Raw genomic sequence first — 25986 nt, 5'->3', positions numbered from 1 at the left:
CCAGAAATTTGCCCATACTGTAGTCTCAGGTTTATGTCCCTTAATAATAAAAATCAAAATGAAGACATCCTTAAAATATAAATCCCAGTAATTCCAAGGCTGAACAAGGAAGATGCTAAGATGTTGTCCAGGGCAACCTGGACCACACAGCAAGCACTGAACAAGCTTGGGCAAGGCCTTGTCTCAAACAGCAATAATAAGATGCAGTTAAACCACCCATCCAAAATATGTCAGTTGTACTTATAAGGTCTTTGGAATAGTCCCCCTTATAAGCTCCAATTCAGTTTAGAATTTGACAAGTTTCCAAGGTCAACAATTCCAGTTCAAGGAGGAGTTACCTTCTTCTGGTAGCATCTCTTAGAGTAAACATGATGTCAGAGCTCAGATGTTTCCATCTAAGCAATCACAGGTTAGCAAGTACTAAAAGCAATCTCTGTTTGCATTTACAACTAGTCTAAGATTTCTGTCGGGCTACTTTCTTTCCCGTTGCTGTGGTAAAATATCATGAATAAAGGCAGGTTAGGAGCAAGGGGAGGGGGGTTATTTGGCTTACAATTGCAGATTCCAGTCCATCAATGCAGGGAAGCCAAGACAGAAACTGGAGGCAGGTCGTTGCTTCACATCCAAGAGTAAAGGGAACCTGCTCATGCTTGCTTAGTACTCAGCTTTCTCTACTCTTAAACACTTCAAAACCCCAAACAGGGGAATAGCACTGCCCATAAGTTTTGAATGGTGTCAGACAGACATTAGGCCGTCAGTGTGCCTCATACCATTGCTCCTTGTATCATTGTCAAATATTTGGTGCAGTTTGTATCTGGGATGAAAATCCACAAACATTGATGGATAAGGATGAACACACATGGTATTCACTCACTGATTATTGGATATTAGCCCAGAACCTTAAAATGCCCAAGATGCAACTCACAGGCCACATGAAGTCCATAAAGAAGGAAGACCAAGTGGGGGTGATTCGGTCCTTCTTAGAAGGAGCAACAAAATACTCAAGGGAGCAAATATGGAGACAAAGCGAGGGACAAAAACTGAAGGAGGGGCCGTCTGAAGACCTTTCCACCTGAGTATCCATCCCATGTGCAGTCACCAAAGGTAGATGCTGATGTGGAAGTCAGGAAGTGCATGCTGATAAGAGCCTGATATGGATGTCTCCTCAGAGGTCTTCAAGAGTCTGACATATTCAGAGGCAGATGCTCACAACTAGCCATTAAAGTGATTATGGGGTTCTCAATGGAGGAGTTAGAGTGAAGACTGAAGGAGCTGAAAGGATTGGTGGCCCCATGAGGAGAGCAACAATACCAACCAACCACAGCTCCCAGGGTCTAAACCACCAGCCTGGGAGCACTTATGGAGGGATCCAGGGCCTTAGCTGAATATATAAGAGTGGAGGGCCCTGCTGGGCACAGGTGGAAGATGAGATCCTTGACCTCATGAAGGCTGGACGCCCCAGGGGGTGGGAGTTTTGAGGGTGGGGAGGTGGGAGTGGGGGGGTAGATAGAGGTTACATCCACAAAGAAGAAGGAGGAGGTGTGAGGGGATTGGGGGTTCCTGGGTGGGTGGGGGATGGGGTAAGGGGACAACATATGAAATGTAAATAAAACATCCAATAAAAAAATTAAAAAAAAAAAAAAAGGATGAATAACAGGAGAAAACCGACAAAGGCGTCCCTATCAAAGTCTCTACCCATTATCAGCGTGCCTATCTGTACCTCACAGAATTATCAGGACTCCATTAATATCTCTTAAAACCGAAACCTGGGTAGAGACTCGGATATTGAAAGTCAGATTAAAAACTGTTTATGCTTATGGCTCTATTCCTTTACGTGAGACATCTTCAACCATGAGAAACTAAAGAATCACCGCGACCCCTTAGTCTGGTCTTGATACACTGATAACAGATACCTTCACATTTTCATAGATACTTAAATAGCAAAGTAGGATAGAATGTGATGAATTGGTAATGTCTATAAAAGACTGAGCTTTCTGCACAGAAAAGCATGCATCCCATGTACGATCTAACTAACGTTTGTTTTATAAATTAAGGTTTATGATTTTTTCCATTGGTGATCTCGTACCATTCGAGTTGTCAGTTAAAGGGATAAGCCGGAGAATCTAACAACAAAGAAATCAATTACAGATCTTTCACAGCCACAATTCTCCCAGGATTCTCCTTTTTTTTTTTCATACTGTTCATATAAATGGTGGAATGCCAAGTTCTGTTCAAGGGAGTGAAGACCTCTACGTGGGGTTCCCTGATGATATAAAAATCACCACAAAGCCTCAGGCTTCCATAGCCAAATGTGGCTGAGATTTTTAGGTACACACACACACATACACACACACACACACACACAAACACACACCATTGAAACATGTGCCCAGTACAAACAAGGGTCATAGGTACAATACTTCAGAAAAATGGCAGGTCTCACACTCCATTTTCAACACATCTTCCTGCCCTCCTAGGAAGAGTATTTTTCTTGCAAGTGAGATACATGAATTTGTTCTCTTCATTCAAGATCCTTAGAGTTGCCAATAATAGATGTGTGTGTGTGTGTGTGTGTGTGTGTGTGTGAAGGAATGTATAGATAAACATATAGAAAAGCATTATTTCATGCCAATGTGTATATAAACATAAATTCCTAAGAAATTCTGAGCAGAATCAAATTTTTCTGAGTGGTTTTTCATAATGGACATTGGACATGCTATTTGACCTCAGGTTCAGCATTCTCATGGAGATTGATGCATATCTACAGTAATCTACAATATTACCTCAGTTAGCTGCAGATAACTTCACTTAAACTCTGAATTAATTTCATAAGTTTGATTTAAAAACTCAGCATTCATCAGGATGTAATAACATCACTGAAAAACCTGTACAAGGTTTAGGAAGTGCTTTAATTTTTGTATTGTGGAAGAAAGTGATTTTTTTAAAAAAGAATCAGATGTTGCTGGTCCCATGTGGATCCAGAGCAATCTCTTGGGCTCAAGTAATCCTGCTACCCAATCCTGCTGCTGCACCTGTAGCTGGGACTACAGGTGCTATGTCATCATGTTTGAAGGACCTCATATTATAATGATGTATAATCAACACAGACTGTTTGACAGGGAAACAAATAGCCATTAGAATCCAAGGAATGAAGGCTCCTGTGGAGTCTGAGATGTCAGTCCTAACCCACAGGACAAGTATTATTTGTGAACATATGGAAATTCAGAGTCAGAGCTGGGGAGATAGCTCAGCAAGGAAAGCACCTGCAGGGCAAGGTGAGTGGTCCAAGTTCAACACCTAGAACCTACATAAAGGTAGGATAAGAAGTGACTTCAGAAAATTGTCCTCTGATCCAACTCTTCCTACATACAGCATATATAATACATCCAAATAATAATAATAACAATAATAGTAATAAATATAGCATTAAAAAGAATCACAGAATCTATGCTGAGACCATAGTAAACTAAGAGAGGAAAACATCTGAAAAAGGTACTGGAATATAAAACACCACTGTATAAATGCCACCAACCATGGAATCTCACACAGAGACTGTCTCTGAGACCAACCTGCTCTGTCAGTCACTCACACAGAGAAATCTGTTTCAGTCTCTTCTGGAGCAACGTCACAGTTATCCGGTGCTTGTTTTGTCGTTTCTAAAATAATTGGTGATTTCTAGTCTTTCAGCCATACAGAAATTTGACTCAAACATCAACTTGCGCATCATGAACACACACTTATAACTCCCTTCCCTGCCCCGGAATGGAGGGAAAAAAGTCAAAGAACAATGTTTTCAAACCAATTAGCCACAGCACCTCATTGCACAGCAGTATGAAGAAACAGATTTGGAAATGCAGCTCCAAGATTAGCGGAGCCTTTGAGCCGTAGTCTCAATTTGGGTCTCATCACTTCACCTGGCAATGATGCCAATTTAGTAGGCATCGGGCTGTGCAGAAAGATTTGCATGTAAATGAATGCTGTTTGGGGCATTTTGCTCTGCTTCGGTAACAGAGAAACATCACCATGGACTGGCATTACAAAAATAAAACAGAGGTTAATGCAGAAAGGTCCGGGATAGGACCCATTACTGGGAGAACTAATTTGGCAGGTACGTCAAACTCCTGGAGATCATGAGGAGTTCTAGAAAGCACGAGAAAAATGCAAATGGAGAGAGAATTTGGGAGGACAAAACAGAAATAACATCCTGAAGTTTATAAGGGGAAAAACACCATGGAACCAATATTTCATTTAATATTCACATTAAGGTTTCAGAGTTTAAGCATGTAATTTGCAATTTTCATAATAAAATAAATATTAAAGTAAGTCCAAGGTAAATCCAGTTTCACAATAAAGATTAGGAGTGGAAGATTTAAAAAAATAATTAAAATTTTTAAAAAGGATCTAAGTCTTATGGAGGCAGCATTGTGTGTCTCGACAATAGTGTAGATTTCTGATAATTCATTTTCAAGCACCGCCTCTCACCTGAACTTATATTATTATCTTGGATCTCTTCATAATTAGATGTTCATATATCCCCCTAGTCATACAGTTCCCACAAAGCTCAGTTATCCTAGAATCTGTTCATTTCTTTGCAGTTGGCACTAAAATACCTTCTTATTCTCCAATTATTTTTTTCACTAAGTTCGCAGGACCATATAAATATATATAAATATATAAATATAAATATATTATAAATAATGCAAAATATAAAAAATGGAAGTAGAAACACAATTTCCTTCATTCAACGTTCTAGTCTGTTTAAAAAAAAAGAAAAGAAAAATAATAACTTAGTGGTTGGTGTGCCTCTCCCTGTTTTACTCTTTGGCTCACTGGCTTTGTGCCAGGGACATTGGAGCTGGTCTGTTTGTGTGGCGGCCTCTGCAGTAGCCATTTGTGGCTGTGGGATTCATAACTGATGCAAAACAGGGGCTTATAAAAGATGCTGGCTTGTTAGGTACAGATAGATGTGACAAGGTGTGTTTCCAAGTGCAACAAAAACGAGCCTGAAAGGGAGAAAGCCCAGAATAACAAAATAGACGGCTCCACACTAGGACAGTGCGCGGGAGCCTGTTGTGGGCTTTCTACGTCATGCTCAGCAAACTTCACAAAAATCCTTCCCTTAGCCCTGCCAGTCCCTACTATAGTAATCCAGCATCTCCAGTTAGCATTTTGTCAGATAACACCAAGTCTTAGCCAAATAAACCTTAGTACAAAAACAATAGGGAAATAATAATTCATGAACTCAAGAAAGTTGTGGTCTAATAAGAAATAAAACATGTATGAATAAAGATGGAAGAAGACAGAAATTTAAAAGTATTCCTACTGGGTTGCGTATGTAGCTTAGTTGGTTAAAAAAAAATGCCTAAGAGGCAGGAAGCCCTGGGTTTGATCCCAAACATAGCGTAGACTTGGTGGCAGACAGAATCTAGTACCAATCAGAAACTGGGTCAGGAGAATATGGAGTTCATTGGAGGACATTCTTGAACTATATTGTGATATTTCAGGTCAGTCTGGGCTGCATATGAACATGCATGTTCAAACTATTAATAATAATAATAATAATAATAATAAATAATCCTACAATGAAGTAGATCTGGAAGGAAAAAATACCTTAAGCATTCAGAGGAGTATTACTAGGAACAAAAGTAGGTAGCTTGGGTGAGTGGCGGTGAAGAAGTGCACTTCCTAAGTGGAACTCTGTCTCTTCCGTGACTACTTATGTCAAGATAGCACGGGTCTGTGCAGAATCCATGAGGACCAAACCGTGGCATATTCCTCTGCCTCCAGTAACCAGAACCTGGAGAATAGGTGAATGTTTCTGTTTTGTTTGGAAGATGCCATCATGGTTTATGAAAATGACACATAGCTAAGTCCTATTCATCCCCGACTGCAAATTGAAAACAAAAACCAAACCAAAACACAAACCAAAAAAAAAAAAAAAAACAGCATTATTAAGGAGCAAAGTTATCTTCACAAGTGGCCACATTGCTAAAAATATTTCATATATATATATATGTGTGTGTGTGTGTGTGTGTGTGTGTGTGTGTGTGTGTGTGTATAAATATGTCAAAGACAAAGAGTCTCTCATTTCATAAGTCTCCTCTCTACATTACTTAGGTACAATCACAAAGATACAAATTTGTAGATACTCATGAAGCTACCAAACCTAGGATTTATTTATTTATTTATTTATTTATTTATTTACTCACTTTTGTACTCTAAATGTATTTTGCTGCAAGAGAAACTATGACTTTTCAAATCAAAATCTTATTTTTTCCACCTCACGACTTCACTCTGTAATCACTTACTGTACCGCAGCTTTTCACACAAAGCCAACTGAATCACTGTGCTCCTCCAAACGGCATTTCTCTACACACTATTCTCAAATTGCAGTCACTGGGAAAACTTTATCTTTCTTTTCTTGCAATCTCAAAATAACGATCAAAACTTTAGGCGATGATGTGGAAGTTAAAACAATATATCAAAATGGAATGCTAAGGCCTAGATTGTAACCCAGGGTTTTTAAAATTAGACCTACTTAAGGCTTAGAGATAGATAACATAATTTGGGCTCCTAATTAACCGCCTCTTGAAAATGTTTTTAAAAATAGTTTACCAGTGGAACCAAGGTGATTAAAATTAACGAGTCAACAGTCTGTTCTGTGCATACCAATTAACCATTAGAATGCCCAAGTCTCCCAGAAGGTAGATGGCTCTTCAAATAAAACACTTTCGGGGTAAAATATATGATCTCCATTGGAGAGTCTATAAAAGTAACTATCCAATCACTTCTTAGCAATATTGACTTGCCACTAAATCTGAAAAATAACAACAGGAGTCTCAAACACAAAAAGGCATACATCTCACTGCCATCTTTAAGGGATGAATGATGTCAGTAGAGTCAGTCAATCAGAACACAATGTATATATTCTACATCTTAAACACACATGTATCATATTTGTCCAGCTCACACTGGTGCTGCTTTTCTTTTTTTTCCCCTGGCCTCTGTCTTGCCCCTGGCCTATACTTTTACTAGAAAACAGACACTGCCTTATTCATATCTTCTCTCAACTTCCCCTGTCTTGATGTCCCCCAACATCTACCTAGAAAGGTTTTATTTACGGAAAACAAAACAGTATCGTTCAATATGAAACAATACAAACCACGACTTGATTGAAGTGTCCTTTTTTATTTATATCTTGTTAAGGGAAAAGTGAACAGAATCCAAGCTGGAGAGATAGCTCAATTGGTAAAGTGCTTGTCCTGCAAGCCCAGAAACTGGAGACCAACTTATCCAACGCACAGGCATAAAAGCCAGGCATAATGGACCTCTTGAAATCTTAGAGATGGGGATGCAAAGATAGACAAGTCCTTGGGGCTCCCTAATCAACCAGTCTAGCCTATTTGGTGTATGTATATATGTATATATATGTATATACATATATGGTATAATATATGTATATATATTATATATATAAACATATATATAAACATATATATATATATATATGTCTTGTGTCTGTGTGTCTGTGTGTCTGTGTGTCTGACCTCAGGACTCCATATGCATAAGCAGTTGTGTGCATACACACAAGTACAAAACACACAAACAGCACCAGTGTTCTCAAAAGGTAATTAGTAGCAGAAGTCTTTGTATTTACTAAAAACAGACAGAATATAGAGTCTGATTGAAAAACAACCTACACTAATCACAAAGTCAACACAGAATTTTAACTTTGAAGTCATCCCTGGTTCCCCTGAGCCATCTCAACATACGTGAACACGGGAGTATTTTTATGACTTCCATCCGAGTCCTGTAGCGTCTCTAACATGAAAACTGTTCCTTATACTCCAATATTATTCTCACAAGAGGCAGAAGCCACTTCTGTTAAAGGCATCTCTGCCTACCCACATGCTAAATTATGTTTTTCACCTGAGGACCTTGGGTGCCAAACTACACTATAAAACTATGGGGTAGCCTAGGAAACCCTAATGCTTGTGTCACTGCAAATAAGAAGGCTGTTTGGAAATAGTGTCAAAATAATAATAATAATAATAGTAATACACACGGTATGTTCAGCTCTCTGGCGTATGAGGTTGAGTTAGATAGAACATGATAAGGGGCACAGAAGGTAGCAGTTAACGTAGACAGGGAATCAGTCCTGTGCCTCTCCAGGAGAATTATCTCAGACTAATTATTTAAACTAAGTCTCAGTTTCCTCAACTGTAAAGTGGGGATAAGTACACACATGTGAACTGCTAAAGGCTTTGCAGGACTTAAAATAGATGACATAAGACCAGCCCAAAAACAAGCAAAAAAACCAAACCAAACAAACAAACAAAAACCTGATCCCTGGCCCACAATCGATATTCAGTGAAGCATGGCTAATGTTCAAGTGTCCTGCCAGATGTCAGTCAAGAACTGGAGCAAATGCTCATAGCTAACCTAAGAAGCCAAGCAGAGAAAACCAGTGCTACAATCCAAAAGACATTAGATAGGAAAAGATCCAGTAGACTTTGACTCTCAGCTGGAGACCCAAGCTACAGTGTGATACAGGCTCACAGGGTTTCTCCTCAAACAACAACTAAGTGTTTAATTGTCATCACTAGGAAAGGAAGATAACAATTAGTGACTCAATTTTTTTTTTACTTCTTAAAAACTTTATTTTTTTTAAGGCTAAGAATTTTATTTTATTTTATTTTATTTTTCCTTTTTTTTAATTTTTTCTCAAATCTTAATAAATTCACACAGGGGTTATAAACACAGAAAGGCAGGATGTGGGGAAGGGAATGACACTGGAGTGTGGGTGTTCTGGGGGAATACTGATATCTTTCAGAACCGGGTATCAGCTAGGTGAAGGTTCAGGGGACAATTCACTATGACTCTGCCTATGACTCGCTTGTCCTTATCTAAGTTGGTATTGTCTGCCAAGGCTACCTATTTACAAGGTCTATGACTACTCAGGCTGGTAAATTTCCACAATAGCTGCCTGTTGACACTAGCTTATAGCCATCTGTTTCAATGTTTTTCCACCGAGACCCAAGACTTGGTGTTAGTACACATGTATAACAGGCCTATTGCTGATTTTAGGCCTATGGCTGTTTTTAGGCCTTCAGTGGGTAAGCAGGGCTGCCCCTGACATCTCCTCCCTTCTCTAAGTATAGAAGGGCTGTGGCAATTCTAAGCTTGCGAAGGCAGGGATAGAGGCCTGACCTCCAGTATTTGAAGGGGTGACTCGATTTTCAAGGTGAGAAGTGAGCTAGTGAGGATTCGAGTCTTAATAGTATTCAAGTAACACCACCAAGGGGCTCTTCTGTTTTAGCCTTAAACAAAACTACTAGCCTGTCCACAGAGCTCATGCTTCATAGGGGTGAACAACTGTTGCTGACTGATTCCTACGTGTCTTGCCATAGCACGATGCAAGATTAGTCCAGAAAATCAGCTTATGTAATGAAAGCAGAGGCGTCAACGTGAATAGTGACTTCATCAGCATGGCTGTATTATAAGTTACGAGTCCCCTTTAAGAACTTTACAAGCGATGTCATGATATGTGTCTGTGTTGATATTTATCCATAAAATAATGTACCTAAGGATGCTTAGTTCCCAGAATAGCATACATTTCAAATTCCACATCTATCCCCAGAGAAAGGGAAATGTTTCAGATAGGATTACATCAAAAGAAAAATCTGGGAAAAAAAAAAAAGAAAGCATTTGTTACTTATATGTTGTTTATATTTACTTAACTGTAGGAATGACTTTTAAATTCCTAAATTTCTATGCATCTCTATAAAGACTGGCCATGTTGGTCACTATAGCAAACAAGATTATGGACCTCTGAGTGAATACATTGACAGCAAAGGTGAGAGAATAGGGTATATGTAACTGTGTCTAAAAATAAATAGGAAGACATTTGGAACTAGAAGAGAGAGTTGAGACAGATTGGCAGCACTGTGTTCACTTAGTATTCCTGGTATAAAACCGGGCCCACTAGCTGAGCAGTGGTGTCACACACCTTTAATCCCAGCACTTGGGAGGCAGAGGCAGGCAGATTTCTGAGTTCCAGGCCAGCCTGGTCTACAGAGTGAATTCCAGGGCAGCCAGAGCTATACAGAGAAACCCTGTCTCAAACTCCTCCCCCACAAAAAAAAAAAAAAAAACTGGGCCCACTACAGGAAAGAGATTTCTGCATTCAAAGATGGAAGTTTCACTGGAGGATACAAAGTATCAGCCAGATGTAGTACTGTGTGTGCCTGGAGTCAGGGGCACTTGGGAGGTTGAGGTGGGAGGATCAAGAAGGAGTTCAAGACCAGCCTGGAATAAATAATATGACTGAGGGAGGTAGGGAGGTGATGGGGAAAGAGGGGAGAAAGAGGAAGGGGGAGGGAGGGAGTCACAATTCCTGTCTCTTATTTCTTAAGATAATATAAGATAAAATTAACTTTTAGAAATCTGTAAAGTTTAGGTCTTAGATGAATAAACAGGATTAATATTATTTGCCTCTGAATTCCAACATACAATGAAGACAATGAGAACAGAGAATGACAAAGGCTGCGTCTCAGTGTCTGTTTGTGAAGCATCTCTGGAAACGCCAGTGAAGCATCTTCCCTGGACACAGATAAACTATAGCAGTCAAAGCTCTTAAGTACCATAGCTTCGAGGACCTGGAGGGGGACTATCCATGGCAGAGGGCACTTTGTAAAACTGGGAGAGTTTTCTCTGTGAACTACGCTAACAGCATGGGCATTCTTCTACAACATAGGGCAGAATATTTATATTTGCTAAAAACCCCACCTACAATAGGAAAGCATCTCATCTTTCACTCTGCACAGAGAAAGAGGGCTCTTTTAATTATTTTCTTGTGAAGTGAACTGTCACTCTCTGTTATTTATACATTTGGGGCCTAAAGCAACACTTGTCATCACAGAGGACATGTAGGAATGTCTTTTAATCAGAAATTGGGAAATTCACATGCATGTTTATATAAACGTATCTATACAAGCAGATTTCACACAGAGAATATAAGGTTAAAATAATTTCCTAATCATATCTCAGAAACTTTAAAAAGTAATGTTTTCTCCTATACACACAGGACTGAATATTACATGTGAGTAGGAAGAAAGGCTACTAATAACTGGTAACTTTAACTGTAAATCTTTTGTGTAAACAACATACTGATGTTGACATAGAAAACAGCTTCTAAGGCAAATATCACTGATGTCAAAAAATACTATTTTATCAGAACCAAATTTTTTCTAAGGGGAATCACCTAAGTGACTGGTCAACACTATTATGATAGCATTTAATGGTTTCCTAATTTAGTCTCTTTTGAGAATGAATTTTTATATACCTGAATCTCCACAAATTAGACCTCAATAATAATTACCTCACACTTAGAAAACAGTGACCTAAGGGATTAAAGGAAACTTTAATGAATTACAAGTAAGAGTTTCATCAGGTAGGACTATATTAAAAGAAACTGGTGCCTCAAATACAGGGTTGGAAGAATCTCACGTTAGAGACAATTTTGTGGAAACTCTAGCAGTAATTGTAAGAAAATAACAAGTTTATTAAATTTAAATAACCCATTGCCGTTCCTAGGACCCTTTCTGCTAGCTATGATGGGTACCAAGGAAAATCTGTTTATTTTCTTGCTTATCAGGACTTGAGTACCTTAAGTACCAGGAAAGAACATATTAGAAGATTCAGAAGAAAAGAGAAGGGGGTGAGGGAGAGAGAGACAGACAGACAGAGAGAAAGAAGGAGAGAGAGAGAGAGAGAGAGAGAGAGAGAGAGAGAGAGAGAAGGAGGGAGGGAAGGAGGGAGAGAGGGAGAGAGAGAGAGAGAGGAGAAAAAGAAGAAGAGTAGGAGGAGGAAGAAGAGGAAGAGGAGGAAGAGGAGAAGGAAGAGGAGGGAAGCGGGAAAGAGGGGGAGGGGAGAGAGAATAATCATGTACAGGTTAATTTGAAACAAGATAAGGAAAAGGTTCACACTCACTGGACAGTCCTACAATGGAGCGGCAGATGCTGCCTCTGCTGTTCTTGGTAGCAGATGGGGTTGATACAGATTGTCTCTGACCCTCACAGTATCTGTTTGTTTAATGCCAGCTGGTAGTTTCTCCATCACCACTCAACCATCAGCCACACTGTAGTACAAGGATCTGTCTCAGCAACAGGATCCAAAGTCAGAACAGACTGCAGGGTCCCCAGTAGCTTCCTGAACCTCTGCGTGCAGCGTTGCACCTGATATCGAAAGCGTATGGAGCTTTTACACGCTAGTATTTCAGATCATTTAAACACAGGGAAATGGGTTTCCTTATATATAGAATCTTCTCTCTAGATGATGAGACTATCATAAGTTGTCTGCTGAGTTCCCAGATGTCTGCCTTGTAACCAAAAAGTAAAGACAATCACTCTTTGGGGAAAACCCAATATACGCAATGCTGCAACTAGTAGTACTGAGTCATATATTAAGTAAGTATGTACCACATCTGACTTGCATCTGACTTCCCACTGTAATTCATTTAAGAATCTAGTATCACACATCAATAGTGTGCATTGCCTCCTATGATGTCGCTACGAGGTAGGAAATCCATCAAAACTATATGTAATAGTTTTAATGAGGAATAATCAGAAAGACTGCTTTTTTCACATTATAAGTGGTTAGTATAAAATATTCCTTCCCATAAAAAACCATATAATGAATATACCTCTACTTATATTTTACTGTATGTAGGATTTATCTTATCTTATATAATTAACATTACAAAAATATGCAATGACTACAGTTAGACACAGAACTAACTACAGTTAGTACTACAGTTAGTACTACAGCTTCTACAGAACTGTTAATCCAACATAGCATTTACTGAAAGTATAGCCTTAATGATTTTCCGTAAACAGAGTCAACTAGACCTTTTGATTTTAAGTAAAACTTTTATATTCATACCTAAATTTTTAATGGATTTGGTAAGCCCTGTATTTGGAGGACACGGGACAATCTATAGGAGTCAATTCTTTCCCTCTACCATGTAAGTACAAGAAATTAAACTCACTTTATCAACCCACTGAGCAATCCTTCTAGCCCCTAAACTCTATTCTATTTTTAATATCTACAGGATAAGAATTACATTTAAAGTAAATATCTAGGGGAAAATGGTTCACTAGGTTAAGTACCTGCCACACATTCCTAAGGATCAGAATTTGAATCCCCAAAATCCACATTAAAGCTGGATGGGCATGATAGCCTACTTGATTCTCTAGCTTCTGAAGGTAGAAGGCAGAGGATCCCCAGAGCAAGCAAGCTAGCAAAAGCTTGCCGCATCAGTAATCTCTGGGCTTGATTGAGAGACCCTGACTCCATTGATAAGATGGAAGAGTAACAAAAGATTGCAAAGGAAAAAACGTCAATACCGCTTTTAAGAACTCTCCCAATTTCAGAAATATTAAATCCAAACACACCCTGATGCTGAGACAATATATCCATGTACAAGGTTTATCAAAATGAAATGTACTTGATAATGTAGGAAATGTGGGATTTTAAAACACATAATCAGAGTTAGCCTCCTAAGTGCTGATTCAAAATAGAACTTTGCCTTATAGAGACCAGTTTTCTCTAGACACTAAATCCAACCGGGGAATGTGTGTATACATAAAATATACAAATAATAAGTATATCGTGCCATATTATTTGCCAAAATGTAACCGTGGACACTGCAAATTCTTCACAGGAGAGTTAATTTCATGGAAATCAGGATGGACCCCAAATAAATGCAGAAGATATGCATTTCTATTAATAACAGCAACAGTCCAGCAGATATGTGACCCACGGGCATCATTGAGTATTGATTTCCCAGAAGCTGCTATGAAACTTTGCTCCCAATAATGGGTCTAGGTTTTTCTCTCCTATGCAGTTTAAACAAATTTCTGCTGTACAATTATTTTATATAATAGCATTTTAGTGCTCAGAGCTAACTCGTCTGCAACAAAAAGAAGTTTGATTTTTAACCATGAATATCTTATATTACTGTTACGTGTTTTTTTCTGTGACCTTCCCATGGTTGTGACTGTTTGTATTAGGTTTATGTGCCATATAGTTCCACGTATCAAATTTGAGAACTTCACAGAACTAGGAAAGACTACACAGGAACTTCACTGGGTAAACTGAATTATTCTTCTAACACCAAGGACTAAGATCTACATATTTAACACATTGAGATATTCATCACAAATAATCTCAAAGAAAAGACTATTCGGGCTGAAAGGAAAAAAAATAAGGAAACCCTTTTACACTAAGGGAGAAGCAACCGTGGATAAGATGTCAGGGGTGCAAAAACAAAATATGGAGGAGATCCTGTGCCTAGAAAGGACAGGGCAAACAGTAAAGAAGTAGATGATACAGATTTGACATTCTGTCTCCCTTGGCTTCCTGCTCTAATTTCAGCTGAGACCAGAAAGGCATTTAGTCTGAGATACACAAACATTGTATCCATTTGCCAAACAAGAATGGTACAAGGTTTCATTCAATGAAATTCAGCAACATGAATGAGCAATTATACTGGCCTATTTTCTGAGACAGTATCACAAAAATGAGGACTGATTGGTTACAAATAAAGATAGTTTATTTGGGCTCACGGTTCCAGGGATACAAAGTCTCAAGACCTCATTTGGTGATAGCCTTCTTGCTGACAGAGTACAGACCTTCACAGGGTGAGAGTCGGAGAGTATGTGTGTCCCTTTAAGGCTCCCTCTGCTGCTTCTCAGTCTCTTCCTATAAAGGCACAGGACTCAATATTTAGAAGTCTATTCTAATGAGCATCCAACTATTTATCTCCCAGAAATCCCAGATCTAAACATGAGTCGAGTTGTTCCTACCATCTTAATACATCACAGTGAAACTAGAGTGTCAATACCTGGACCTGAACAGAGGACCTTTAAACACCACATAAACCATAACACATATTAAACTAAGGTCAGGGCTGAAGGTTCCTCCATGCTTCCTTGACTTTCTAACTTAATAAGAAAATAAGCGGAAATACTCTCTAGACTTTAGCATCTGGCGGTACTTAAGACTCCTGCGGTCTCTAACGTGTGTTCCTTTGTGTCCATAACTGTTGTCATTGCTTCTGCTGCTTTACTCTTTAGCTTTTGCCATCTTTGATTAGTAAAGAAGCCCCTTCCCCAAAGTAGCTCCTCCTTTGCAGCTTGGTAGAGCTTCACAGAAGTCATAGATCTCTTGGATGGCTGTTCTCTATGCTCCATCTTTCAGATACACAGATCAAACTACAGCGTTTAATGTGTCAAGGGATCATCGTAATGAAATCGGATTTAATGAAAGGGATTATGAGTAAGCATAGTTAGAATGACTTGACAGTTCTCTTCTGAAGCGTTCCACAAAGTAGCAAGGCTAGTGAAGAAATCAGGACCCATTGCTTCAGAGACCTGCAGGACAATGGGACCAGGTGGTTGAAGAAGAGGGAGGTGATGCTGACTCATGACAAAGTCACAGAGTCATTTTTTTTTTACCGAACACCAGTTCCATAAGTAACCAGATAATACTTTTCTTATTTCAAAAAACCCATTTCAGACCAGTGAGAGAAAGCCATTTTCTTGACTTACAATGAAGAAAAAAAATTTTTTTTATCATTTTTAGAACCACTTAAACTACTGTTTATCTGAAGGTTCTACTTAATAATGAAGCAGATCCACAGGAGCCTCCAGCTTCTGTATGGAATTCATTTCTGTGAAAATGGCAGAAAGGAACAGGGTACTGTGGGCATAGCAGAGCCACAGACACACAAAGGATAGGCAGATCCACATTAGTCTCGGAGTCTTGCCCTGGATACTTGTCTGTCTTTTGATAACTGACTTTTCTCATGTCATCTCTTTTTTCCCCAGATACCTTTATCAATGAATGTGTCAACCTTTCTGGCATACGACCAGCCCACAATAAGTTACTGTGGGGTCCATCATGAACTCCTCTCCCATAAGTCCTTTGAAACGAATGCACAGGAAGACACGATGGAAAGCCACCTAGAGACTGAGCTGGACTTGAGCACAATTACGTCAGCTGGCCGCATCAGCGACCATAAACCACAGCTGGCCTGACCGAGCTGAGCAGTAGCCCAGGCTTGCTACCCAACTATAACCTCAACCGCAGAAAGAGGAGAATCTGTTCACTGCAACTCTTGAGTACAAAAACAAAAGCAAAACTCCCCTGTTCAAATAAACAAAATTCTAAGATTGGTTCATGAAATAAAAGAAGACATGAATTGTTTCAAGTCTATACTTTGTAACTAGCTAAGTTGTGCAGTATTTTTTTGACTTTGACAGAGAATGACCCTGAAAACAAATGATCATTTTTTTCCAAAACTCATCCTACCTACGTGTAAAAAAAAAATTGTACAGCGCTAATGTATTTTTCATATTATAAAGTTTCAATTCTAGAAACGACTGGTATGTACAGTACCGTAATTTAATTATGCTTTACAAACTTTACACCTTTCAGTTTCTAAAATTTTAAATTAACAAACATTATTTCTTGTGTTCTTGAGAGTTACTTGGTTTTGTAGGGACTGTTTTGTTACTGCATTTGTGCCCAGAAACCTTGACTCTGAAATCTGCTGTGCGAATAATGCACGATTTTTTTTTATCATTACCACGCTGACTGCATAGAATTTTATCTATTTGTTCCAGAGATAATACATTAACCAAAAGAAGGTTTTAATTGTTCAGACGTGTAAGAGGTTCTTCAATTATGTAGACAGGTCTTTCTTATAAACGGAAAAAAAATCAGATTTTTTTTTTTAACAGTTCTTCTAAGACTTAACTGTTGCCTTGAATTACAGCCTAGTTTCTAAGCGGTGAAATGTAATGATAAAGAGGGATATTTTAACAAAATATTTCTGAATGAATGACTCATTATTTCAGTCTTTTGAGTAACCATTGTTAAGGGTAGGGGAAAGCATGGACCAAACATCACTGGAAACAAAGGTCGTAACCACAGCAACAGACTTCTATATACTTCAAAGGTGCAGCTAAAGTGACAAAGAAAAACCCCTGTTACATCTCCATGTTGTCAGGCCAAGGTGGGAGGATATGGCATAATCGTACAGTAGCAATTTTTTTCTCTTAATTAACCCAAAGTGGTTTATCTAAAAATAACCAGGAGTCAATTCAAACTGTGCCTGGTTCTTAAGGCAAGTTTTTGTTTGGAAGGTGAAACTGTATTTGGGGGAACATCTTGTAAAAAAAAAATACAGATTTTTTTTTCTTATTGTGTGTCACACCTAAGAAAGAATTTTATACATCTGGTTCTTTGAGGATAAACAGAATGGACAGAATAGACTGTTCCATTGCTTATGTTGTTGTTGATTTGAGAGTTTAGGTACAAATTATCCAAAACAATAATCAAGAGATGCTGGCCATCAGTCTAACTCACATATTGGTTATGTGATTGTGTTTTAAACTGGATTCAAATGAGATAAAGAAAACCTGTTCTTTTCTGCAGCTAAAATGACCACTTGTTTCTGTCATCTGACAGGTTATTATTGGAAATATCAAGTTTGTTCATGGTAACCAGACATTCCCCCTTTTGGTTTTGTTTTGCTTGTTTTTAAAGAATATTTGGATATAAAACTGCAAGTATGAATCGTTATGTGAGGAGAGACTTTTTTTTCTTCATAGTTTAACTTTGTATTCATGGCATCAAAAGCAGAGAAGGAAAACATCAATCTAATAGGTCAAACAATCAAAAGAGGTAGCGAAAAGGTTAGTGAAAAGCATTCTCAAGCTGAATTCTTTTGCCTCCTAAGACATACTTTCTATATGCACCTAGTTTCACACAGGTTGATCACAGCCAACTTAAGAATACCACCAGAAAGGAAGAAATTCAAAATTGTAAAGCAAATTTTTGTTGAAAGAAAAAGGAAGCAAAATATTGGAAGAAGCAAATATTAACTTTAATGTAACTACAAATGTCACCGTACTTGTATCAAATATTTAGCATTACAGAGTTTGTAACATATTTTGCATAAATTATTTGCTATTCAATATTTTTGTTATGTAAGTCTAATTTTAACCTTAGATGTTTTTCAGTTTCTCATTTCTTTGCAATGTATTTTCTAATTGTTCTTGATCCCTTACACTGAGATTTAGCTCTGAACAACATTTAAACTGGGTTACAAATTTACTCTTTGTGAGTCTTAAATCAAATGGAGAATTTTATCATAGAAATCAAAATTTCATTGGCAACTTTTTCATTAGAAACCACTCTCCCAAAGATTAAAAAAAAAAAGGCATTAGTTTGTAAGACTAAGTAACCTTCAAACTTTTCCCAGACACTTTTCAAGTTGACAAATGACTTTTTCAAAAAAACACCTTACAGTTCCAAAGGAGCCTTACAAATGTGCATAACACCCTTGATTTCCTGATGCAAACCACTAAAAAATTTTAATACATTATTTTTGCAAATTCTTTGAGAATTCTCATATGTTCACACAGTGTATTCTAACCATGTTCACCCCTTAGCTCATTCCCAAACTCTCCTAGACCCACCCCTACCGGCATCTCCAGACTTCTTCCAACTTCATATTCTTTTCATAGATTCAAATTTCTGAGTCCAAACTGTGCTACCCAAGGACACCTGGGTGGGGCCCTAAACTGAAGCATGGGCAACCTACCAGGAACCACTCTCCTAAAAACAACCCCAAGTTTCCTCCCATATCAGATATTCCTCAAGCTTTTCATTTCATCAGCAGGGAACTATCAACGGGGACAATCACCTTGGAATTGTCCCTGTGATTATTCTGTGTCCTCGGCTATGATAAGAAGCTGACAACCTACAAATTCGGAGATCTTTCATATTTGGCATTATGTCCAGAGGGTCTTTAAATAAATGAGAGGTAGCTGAGGCTAAAGTCTGCTAAAGGAGGCGATCACACATATGAAATTTTTGTTATCTTGTATCAAAGATTTTGTTATTTATAACTTCTCTTCTTCAGCGATGATTACAACAGTGGCTAAAGGCAGCCAGTGTTTTAAGGTTTATAGATTCCATGAGTTATCTCATCCTGCTGTCTTAAACAATCCTGTGAAGATACATTCTTGTCCCACGTTGAGACTCATCCAAGGACACAGAGCTGATGGCCAATGATGGGTTGAACGGCTCTCAAAGCCCAGAGGTTGTTTTTCCATTACGCTAAAAGCTTCCCCCATCTCTCTGGCCAGAGCCAGAGAACTCCCAGAGATGACAGACAGAAGACATTAGGCCTGTCATATACTAAGCTCTCATTCAATGTAGAAGTCTGTATAATATACGAGTCTCTGAAGACAAGGCGCTAGTTTGCTCGTGATAATGATTTAGTTTAGGATTTAGTTCAGGAGTACGAAAACCACACATTTAATACGCAGGTCGTTTGTGAGCACACAGCCCCTCACTCTCAAGATGTGAGACAAGCAGACCCATCTGAGTGCAAAGGGAAAACAAAAGGCACAAAAACAGAAACTCAAAACAAATGGTCTATGCTGAGATCATTCCGGTGGTCGTTTAAGGCCTGTAATACAGAGCTCACCATGCAGTCAGCCAATGCATGCTTGATTCAGAGTTTACAAAAAAGACATTTGTTTTCTTTTTGTGTTTTTGGCAAGATTTTTTTTTAAACCATGAATTCTTTTTTGGGAGAACTATCATAATAAAGTGGGGTTTTTTTTTCATTTATAAGAAAGATAAACTATCAGTTATTCAAACAGACACAGATACCAGAAACTATGACAGGCTGTGGATATCAGGGGGATTATCATCTCTTCATCTCTGTCTCCTCCAGGATGGTTCTAGAAATCTCATAAAACCAGCAAGACTTTTAATATAAATTATATTTTGGAAAGCAATATAAGCCACATTTAACACTCGAGAAAACATAACCCAGTCTGAACTCAGATCTGTCTGCTTTCGGAAACTGCTTAGAAATTGCAAAATTTATTTTGCAAAGATATTTTCTAAAATAAACTGTTTAGGAGAGTAAAAATACACTTAGTTTCAACTATTCCTGACTGGGAGACATATATCCACTCTCAAACTAAATGCTAAAAATAAGTAAAGAAACTGGAAGAAAGAAAACAGAGAGCTAGTAGGAGCTGGTAGAACACTGGAAGAACAAAAATCAGATGTTTGCGTAGCGAGCACATGATCAGGGAGATGCAGGGAGCCTGGAAGGGTATCAGGCAATTCTCAAGAGCTGATCTAGTAACTTTGTATGTGTATGTTTGAGCATGTGTGTTTGTGCATGCATGTTGTGTGTGTGTGTGTGTGTGTGTATGTGTGTGTGTGCTCACGTGTGCATGCATGAATACACAAAAGTCAAAGCTCACCCTTGGATGTCTCTCTTCAGCTGTTGTCCTTCTTGGTTTGGGGAGCAAAGTCATTGGAACCATAGAGAATCCTAGTGTGATAGACTGGCAACCAGAGAGAATCCTAGTATGCTAGACTGGTTAGCCAGCTAGCTGCTGGGAACTATAGCTCTGCATCCCCACCAGCACATCCATCATTTTTATGTGGGGATGATACTCATGTGCCCAGGTTCACACAGTTCCACTTTGCCAGGTGAGATGTCTCTAGGGCCAACCTCATAGCCCTGAAGAGTTGCTCATACTGAGTAGCTGTCTAACATGTCAGAGCTCATGAACAGGCACGCATTCCTGACGGGTTGGTTTTGTAGTATGGATTCAGATAAACTGTGGTAACAGTAAAAGTTTCCAACTGCATCCATTACCATAGGAGCTCATCGCAGCTATCCCTAAGTTAAGATGCCAAGCACAGGTGATCCAGGATTGATGTTTTAAAAGCTGTGACATCATCATGAGGGTGAAATAGGCCAGCAACCAGCAACTGTGCTGTGTCTTGAAAATACAGTGGGGGAAATTGTTTGGAGAATTTAGCAGCAAACAAGCACCAGAAGGATGACCGTTTACTTTTTAATGGTGTTCTGTGACCTGCATAAGATTTTATTGTGCAGTTAAAAAGCAGCTATATTTAATTTTCTTTAAAAAAACATTAAATTCATATTTTAAAAGGTCTAGAGTTGGTTTCCATTATAAGGACATGGAGTGCACCAGCTATCCAGGACTTACTGAATTCTTAAATTCTTTCCTTCTGAGATTTATAGATTTCCTTCCATATATGTGTCTTCCTACAAAGCTGAATGACATTTTTGTACGTGTATAAATCAGATTATATTTTAAATGCACAGGAGACCCTGTAAATAAAGGATCCTTGCAATAAACCCTTTTTGTTTTCTGATCTGAGCTACCAGGCACTAATTTAATTTATCTGTAGAAAATTGATGTCCATGCATCTTTGGATGTATGATTCAATCCCCCATACCATGTCACAGGTAATGGCCCCTGGAGCCAACTTAGGCTCTGATTATCCGTAACAAAGAGTTGTGTCCAGGTTCTAAAGCAGTCTACACAAAGGATCCCTGGCAGTCAGTTCTTACTGATTTTAATCTGGAGCAATCTGAAAAGTCATATGCAGCCAGAATACATAAAGTTGAGAGTTTTATATTTCCTTGTATGAACTTCTGCCAATCATCACATCCTTGACTTTACTGAGAGGCTTCAAGTGGCCAGATTTTGAGTCACAACCTCTGAGACAATGTGTAACAAATGCATTGTTAATACAGCGCTTGGGTACCACCATATGCCGAGAGATGGAGTCTAGGAAAAAAAAAAATCACTCCAATAATTTTTACCTTTTTTTCCATGTTGTTATATCACCTTTTATTCTAATCTGAAAGTATTAGCCCTATGTTTTATTGTAGCAGTGCGAGCCTAGTTTTCCAAGCACGGTGGAACTTACATCTTGAGTAGGGGAATATAAAGCAAAGGGTAACTACACCCATGTCACCTGGGGCATTTCCCACAATCTGTTGTTTGAAGATTTGGCTCCCATAAACCTTTCAACAGGCAAATTTGAACCTGAGAGCTACTTCAGCTCTTAGTTACTTTTCTGGGTAGTGATATAATAGTTTAAAAGATAGAGGGAGAGAGAGACAAGGATGCATTTCTAGAGATCTCTGTCCAGGTTCCCTGAGTGGTGGCCAGGTCCCCACCGAGATGAAGAGTCCCAGCAGAAAATGATTGTCTTTGGATCTTGTTGCTCTCCCGGGTTGGGTCAGTTCTGCAGAGGAGACTTGTCTTCAAATGCATCAGTGCCTTTTATTCATATGATAAAAGGAACTGGGGAAATTTTCCTCTTAGCTGGAAAATTTCGTTCCTCGGGAGCTTGGCATCACGGACTGTTAATGTGTATGATGAGGCAGGTATTATGTTCTCATCTCATCTGGAAGCCATTTTAGAAAAGAGTATTTAATAGAGTATACTTGGGACAGTAGCCCAGAGGTTGTGAGTTCAGTAGTAGGATAGCAGAGGATTCGTATCCAGATTGTCAGACTCCAAGGACATGCTCCACACACCCAAAGCACATTTTAAAACAAGAGAGATGATTTTTACACAATACAACTAGCCTTGTAGGTGTTTAGTTAGGGAGGCTGTTAAATGTGACCAAATATATATATATATATTTGCCATTCTAATTTAGAAAATTACGTTCTGTAAAGATATTCTTGAAATCTAAAATTAGTAATGGAAACAAATGTCAGTATCCTTTTGAGGTTTTATGCATTATTTCCTTTAAAAAAAATAAATAAAAACCTGGATGCTTAAGGTGGCTCAACAGGCAAAGGCACCTTTCTTCAAGCCTGACACCTAAGTTTCATCCCTCGAACCCAAGCTATGCAAAGTAGCAACTGCCTATTTAAGTTGTTCTCTGAACTCACACTACTCACAAATCACACACACACACACACAATGTGCATGCACACACACATACTCACCCACAGATGCGTACGCACATATACATTTGTACATACAAACACACCACACAGACACACCTAACACACATGTGCATGCACACACACATACACCCACACACCATGCAATATCTCTAGGAACTGATATTAGTATTTTACTCTAAAACACTATCTGAACATGCAATATCGTCATCAGCATGTCTGTCTAGTAAAACACGGTGACTTGCTCCTATGGGCTCTAACCCTTGACTGTGATTGGCAGAATGGGACTGTCAATCTAGAGGGATTCGTACTCCAGCAAATGGAGACCCTCATTACATCAGCTTGCTCTGGCTCCACTGCCGCGATACCTAAGTTTCATTCAAGAATATCTAGAATGATTCTACTTGTGGACTGCGAACATGTTCCTGGCATCAGGATTGAAGATGTGAGAGACAAGGAAGAGGACAGGAAAACAAAATGAGAGGTAAGTGGAGGAGTGGATTCTGAGTCGGAAGATATGCCAGCTATGGCTACAAATAAGCCTCGGAATGATTAAAGCATTGCCAGCAAACGCCATCAGCAGCAGCCAATGAAGATGCTGAGGAGAAAAGGAACGCAGGTATTTGTGCTTTTAAACATCTCCACATACGGGCTATACACAGAAAAAAAAAACAATTCTCTTCTACATACATTTTATCTTTAAATTTGATTTTTTACATATTTAATTTCCGTGTATTAAACAGTGTTAGCTGTCTTTCAATAGCTTGCCCGAAATACCCAAGGGAACAATTTAAATGGAGGCATGATTTATTTTGGCTTACGGTGTCAGAGAGGTTCAGTCCATACTCCTTGATTCTGTTGACTCTGGTTTTGTGGTATCAGAAGCTCTGATACCGAGGCTGCTCTCTTATGAACAGAAAGATATGGACAAAGAAGGGGAGGGTCCAGGGCAAGACAGAGCCTCCAAGGACATGATGCTCATGACCCAGTATCCCTACCTGCTGAAGTCACATCCAGCTCCTGAAATACCACCACATGAGAAATCACCCTCCTACATGGGCTCTCAGGGGACAGAAGGCACTTCATATCTGAACTAGACAGACATCCTTTAAATGTCTGTCAGTTTGGTTCTCTCTTCATCAAACTTCAAGCCAAGTTCTCTGACCCAACATAGTGTTTTCTGTTTGGCTTTTCAGTCAGCCCTTGTTCTATACACCATCACTTTGTGGAGGGCTGGGTTGCTTTTTATCTCTTCCTGCCTCTGAATTGCAGTTATGGGATTTTAAAAAAAATGAACTTGATGTGGCACTTTGGCACTACCATTAAGAATGAGAAGAGTCTCCCTAACACTCTAGTTCTCATAAAAAAAAATGTAGTATGGGGCCACTTCTTTTTAACCGTTTAACTTTTAAGCTGAATGGTTTTCAAACAAGCTGAAGTCATGCTTTCTGCAACTAAAAATACTAATACTGCAATTATGAAAATGTGACTTTGTTGTCAAGCCCTTACTTTTGGGTCAGACTTCAGACAGTTGATCATATTTGATAATTTCCACATAAAGGAATGTATACTTGTTTTTTGAAAGAACAGCTTGCAACCAAACGTGGGTTACGACAGACCACAATGCAGTCAGCTCAAAGAAATATGGCAGAATGCTCACTCTCCGAGTATTTCATCTTTATTAATCCATTTATTGACTATTCTGATTATCATGGATAATAGGATAACAAGAACTCTGAGGAATTAAATAATGTTGTCTACATCTTAAGAAACCAATAAAAATGACGAAACAAAAAAGTTATAGAATATGAGACTGGTAAAATATGGAACCAACAATTCAAAAACAAGTAAAGGCTGTATTGCTAGAACAATCCCTACTAACCGCCGACCGGGTGTCTACCTCATGAGCACTACTCTTGAATTTAAACATCTCTACATTTAATTGGGCCTCAAACATTTGCCACGATTTGTTTTGTTTTGTTTTGTTTTGTTTTGTTTTGTTTTGTTTTGTTTTTCAGTTCTACTCTGTATACGCTCCAATTCTACCAAGTGTATTCTTTCTTTAGTGGGGACAAATGATGCTTATTAATTCTCTGTGGGAAAACTCTCAATAAAGTATTAATAATCCATTCTGAAGGCTAACTCAGGTAAGTATGCTAGGTTAATATGATTGTGTGCATTGAATAAAACGACTTCTCAAAAGCTAAAACACATTCATCTGGTGAAAACAGGTTGCTCTTTGGCTTCATGTGAAACTGATTCACTTTCTTTTGTTTTTTCAGACATTTTGTTCTACAGGTAAGTACTTGTGAACACTAACCAGAATTTTTTATTCCATAAACCAAGTCCTTTTGGTAGGTCCACTCTACTTAATAAAGAAACTAACAGAAAACATAGCTAAATGTCAAGATTAGACTCGTTTCAGGGACAGAGACAAGCCGGGACTGCAACTCAGATTTACTTTGAGTTATTTTCACCAAAATAAAATATTTTTATAAATGTGTTGATGTTTGGCAATACATGAGGCTGTTTCTTTGTTATAGAGGAACAACTGTCTGTGGAGCCTTTCTTTTAAAGGCCTGTTCAAACAGATATATTTCAACTAAGGAAGAAAACAGATGCCTAAGCAGCCACTTTAGTTCTCTGTAACTATTTTTTTTTGTGGGGGTGGGGGGGGAGTAGGTTCCTGCTAGTAGTTCAGGCTGGCTTGAAACTGGTAACAGCCTTCCAACTCCCCAACACCCTGCCTCAGCCTCCTGATTGTTGAGAACACATGAGTGGGTTTTTAAAAAGTTAACAATGTATCTATTCAGTTTTTCTTATCACTCATAGTATATGCAATTATCTTTGGTGGTGTGAGCTACAAATTCTCATTCATGAATATCTGGTGCATTCGTTTTTTTCTTTCTTTTTTTTAAACACAGAAACTGTCTCTGTGTATATGTACATGGAAGCATATGTGTGCAGCTCTGTGTGTGTTCTCTCTCTCTCTCTCTCTCTCTCTCCCTCTCTCTCTCTCCTCTCCACACCCTTCATTCTGTGTGTGTATATGTCTTCTCCCCTGCTGTCTCCCCACCCCTGCACCCTTCATCCTTTGTGTGTGTGTGTGTGTATGTGTGTGGATGTATGTGTATATGTGTATG

General features: G+C 38.7%; 2 protein-coding genes across 2 annotated transcripts in view; one reads left to right on the top strand and one right to left on the bottom strand.

Moving 5' to 3' along the window:
* Window positions 1-16894, top strand: part of Lrrtm3 (leucine rich repeat transmembrane neuronal 3) — a 171079-nt gene extending 154185 nt beyond the window's left edge. Inside the window, exon 3 of the mRNA XM_028785891.1 lies at window positions 15891-16894. Coding sequence (XP_028641724.1) covers window positions 15891-16100 — 210 coding nt within the window. The 3' untranslated portion in view covers window positions 16101-16894. The remainder of the gene's footprint in view (window positions 1-15890) is intronic.
* The window catches only part of Ctnna3 (catenin alpha 3), a 1089047-nt gene that overhangs the window by 966839 nt on the left and 96222 nt on the right, over window positions 1-25986 (bottom strand). The gene's annotated exons all lie outside the window — the stretch shown is intronic.

This window comes from Grammomys surdaster, unplaced genomic scaffold (genome assembly GCF_004785775.1).
Source record: "Grammomys surdaster isolate TR1022 unplaced genomic scaffold, NIH_TR_1.0 125363, whole genome shotgun sequence".
Taxonomy (NCBI): Eukaryota; Metazoa; Chordata; class Mammalia; order Rodentia; family Muridae; genus Grammomys; species Grammomys surdaster.
This window is presented reverse-complemented; position numbering and strand designations above follow the sequence as displayed.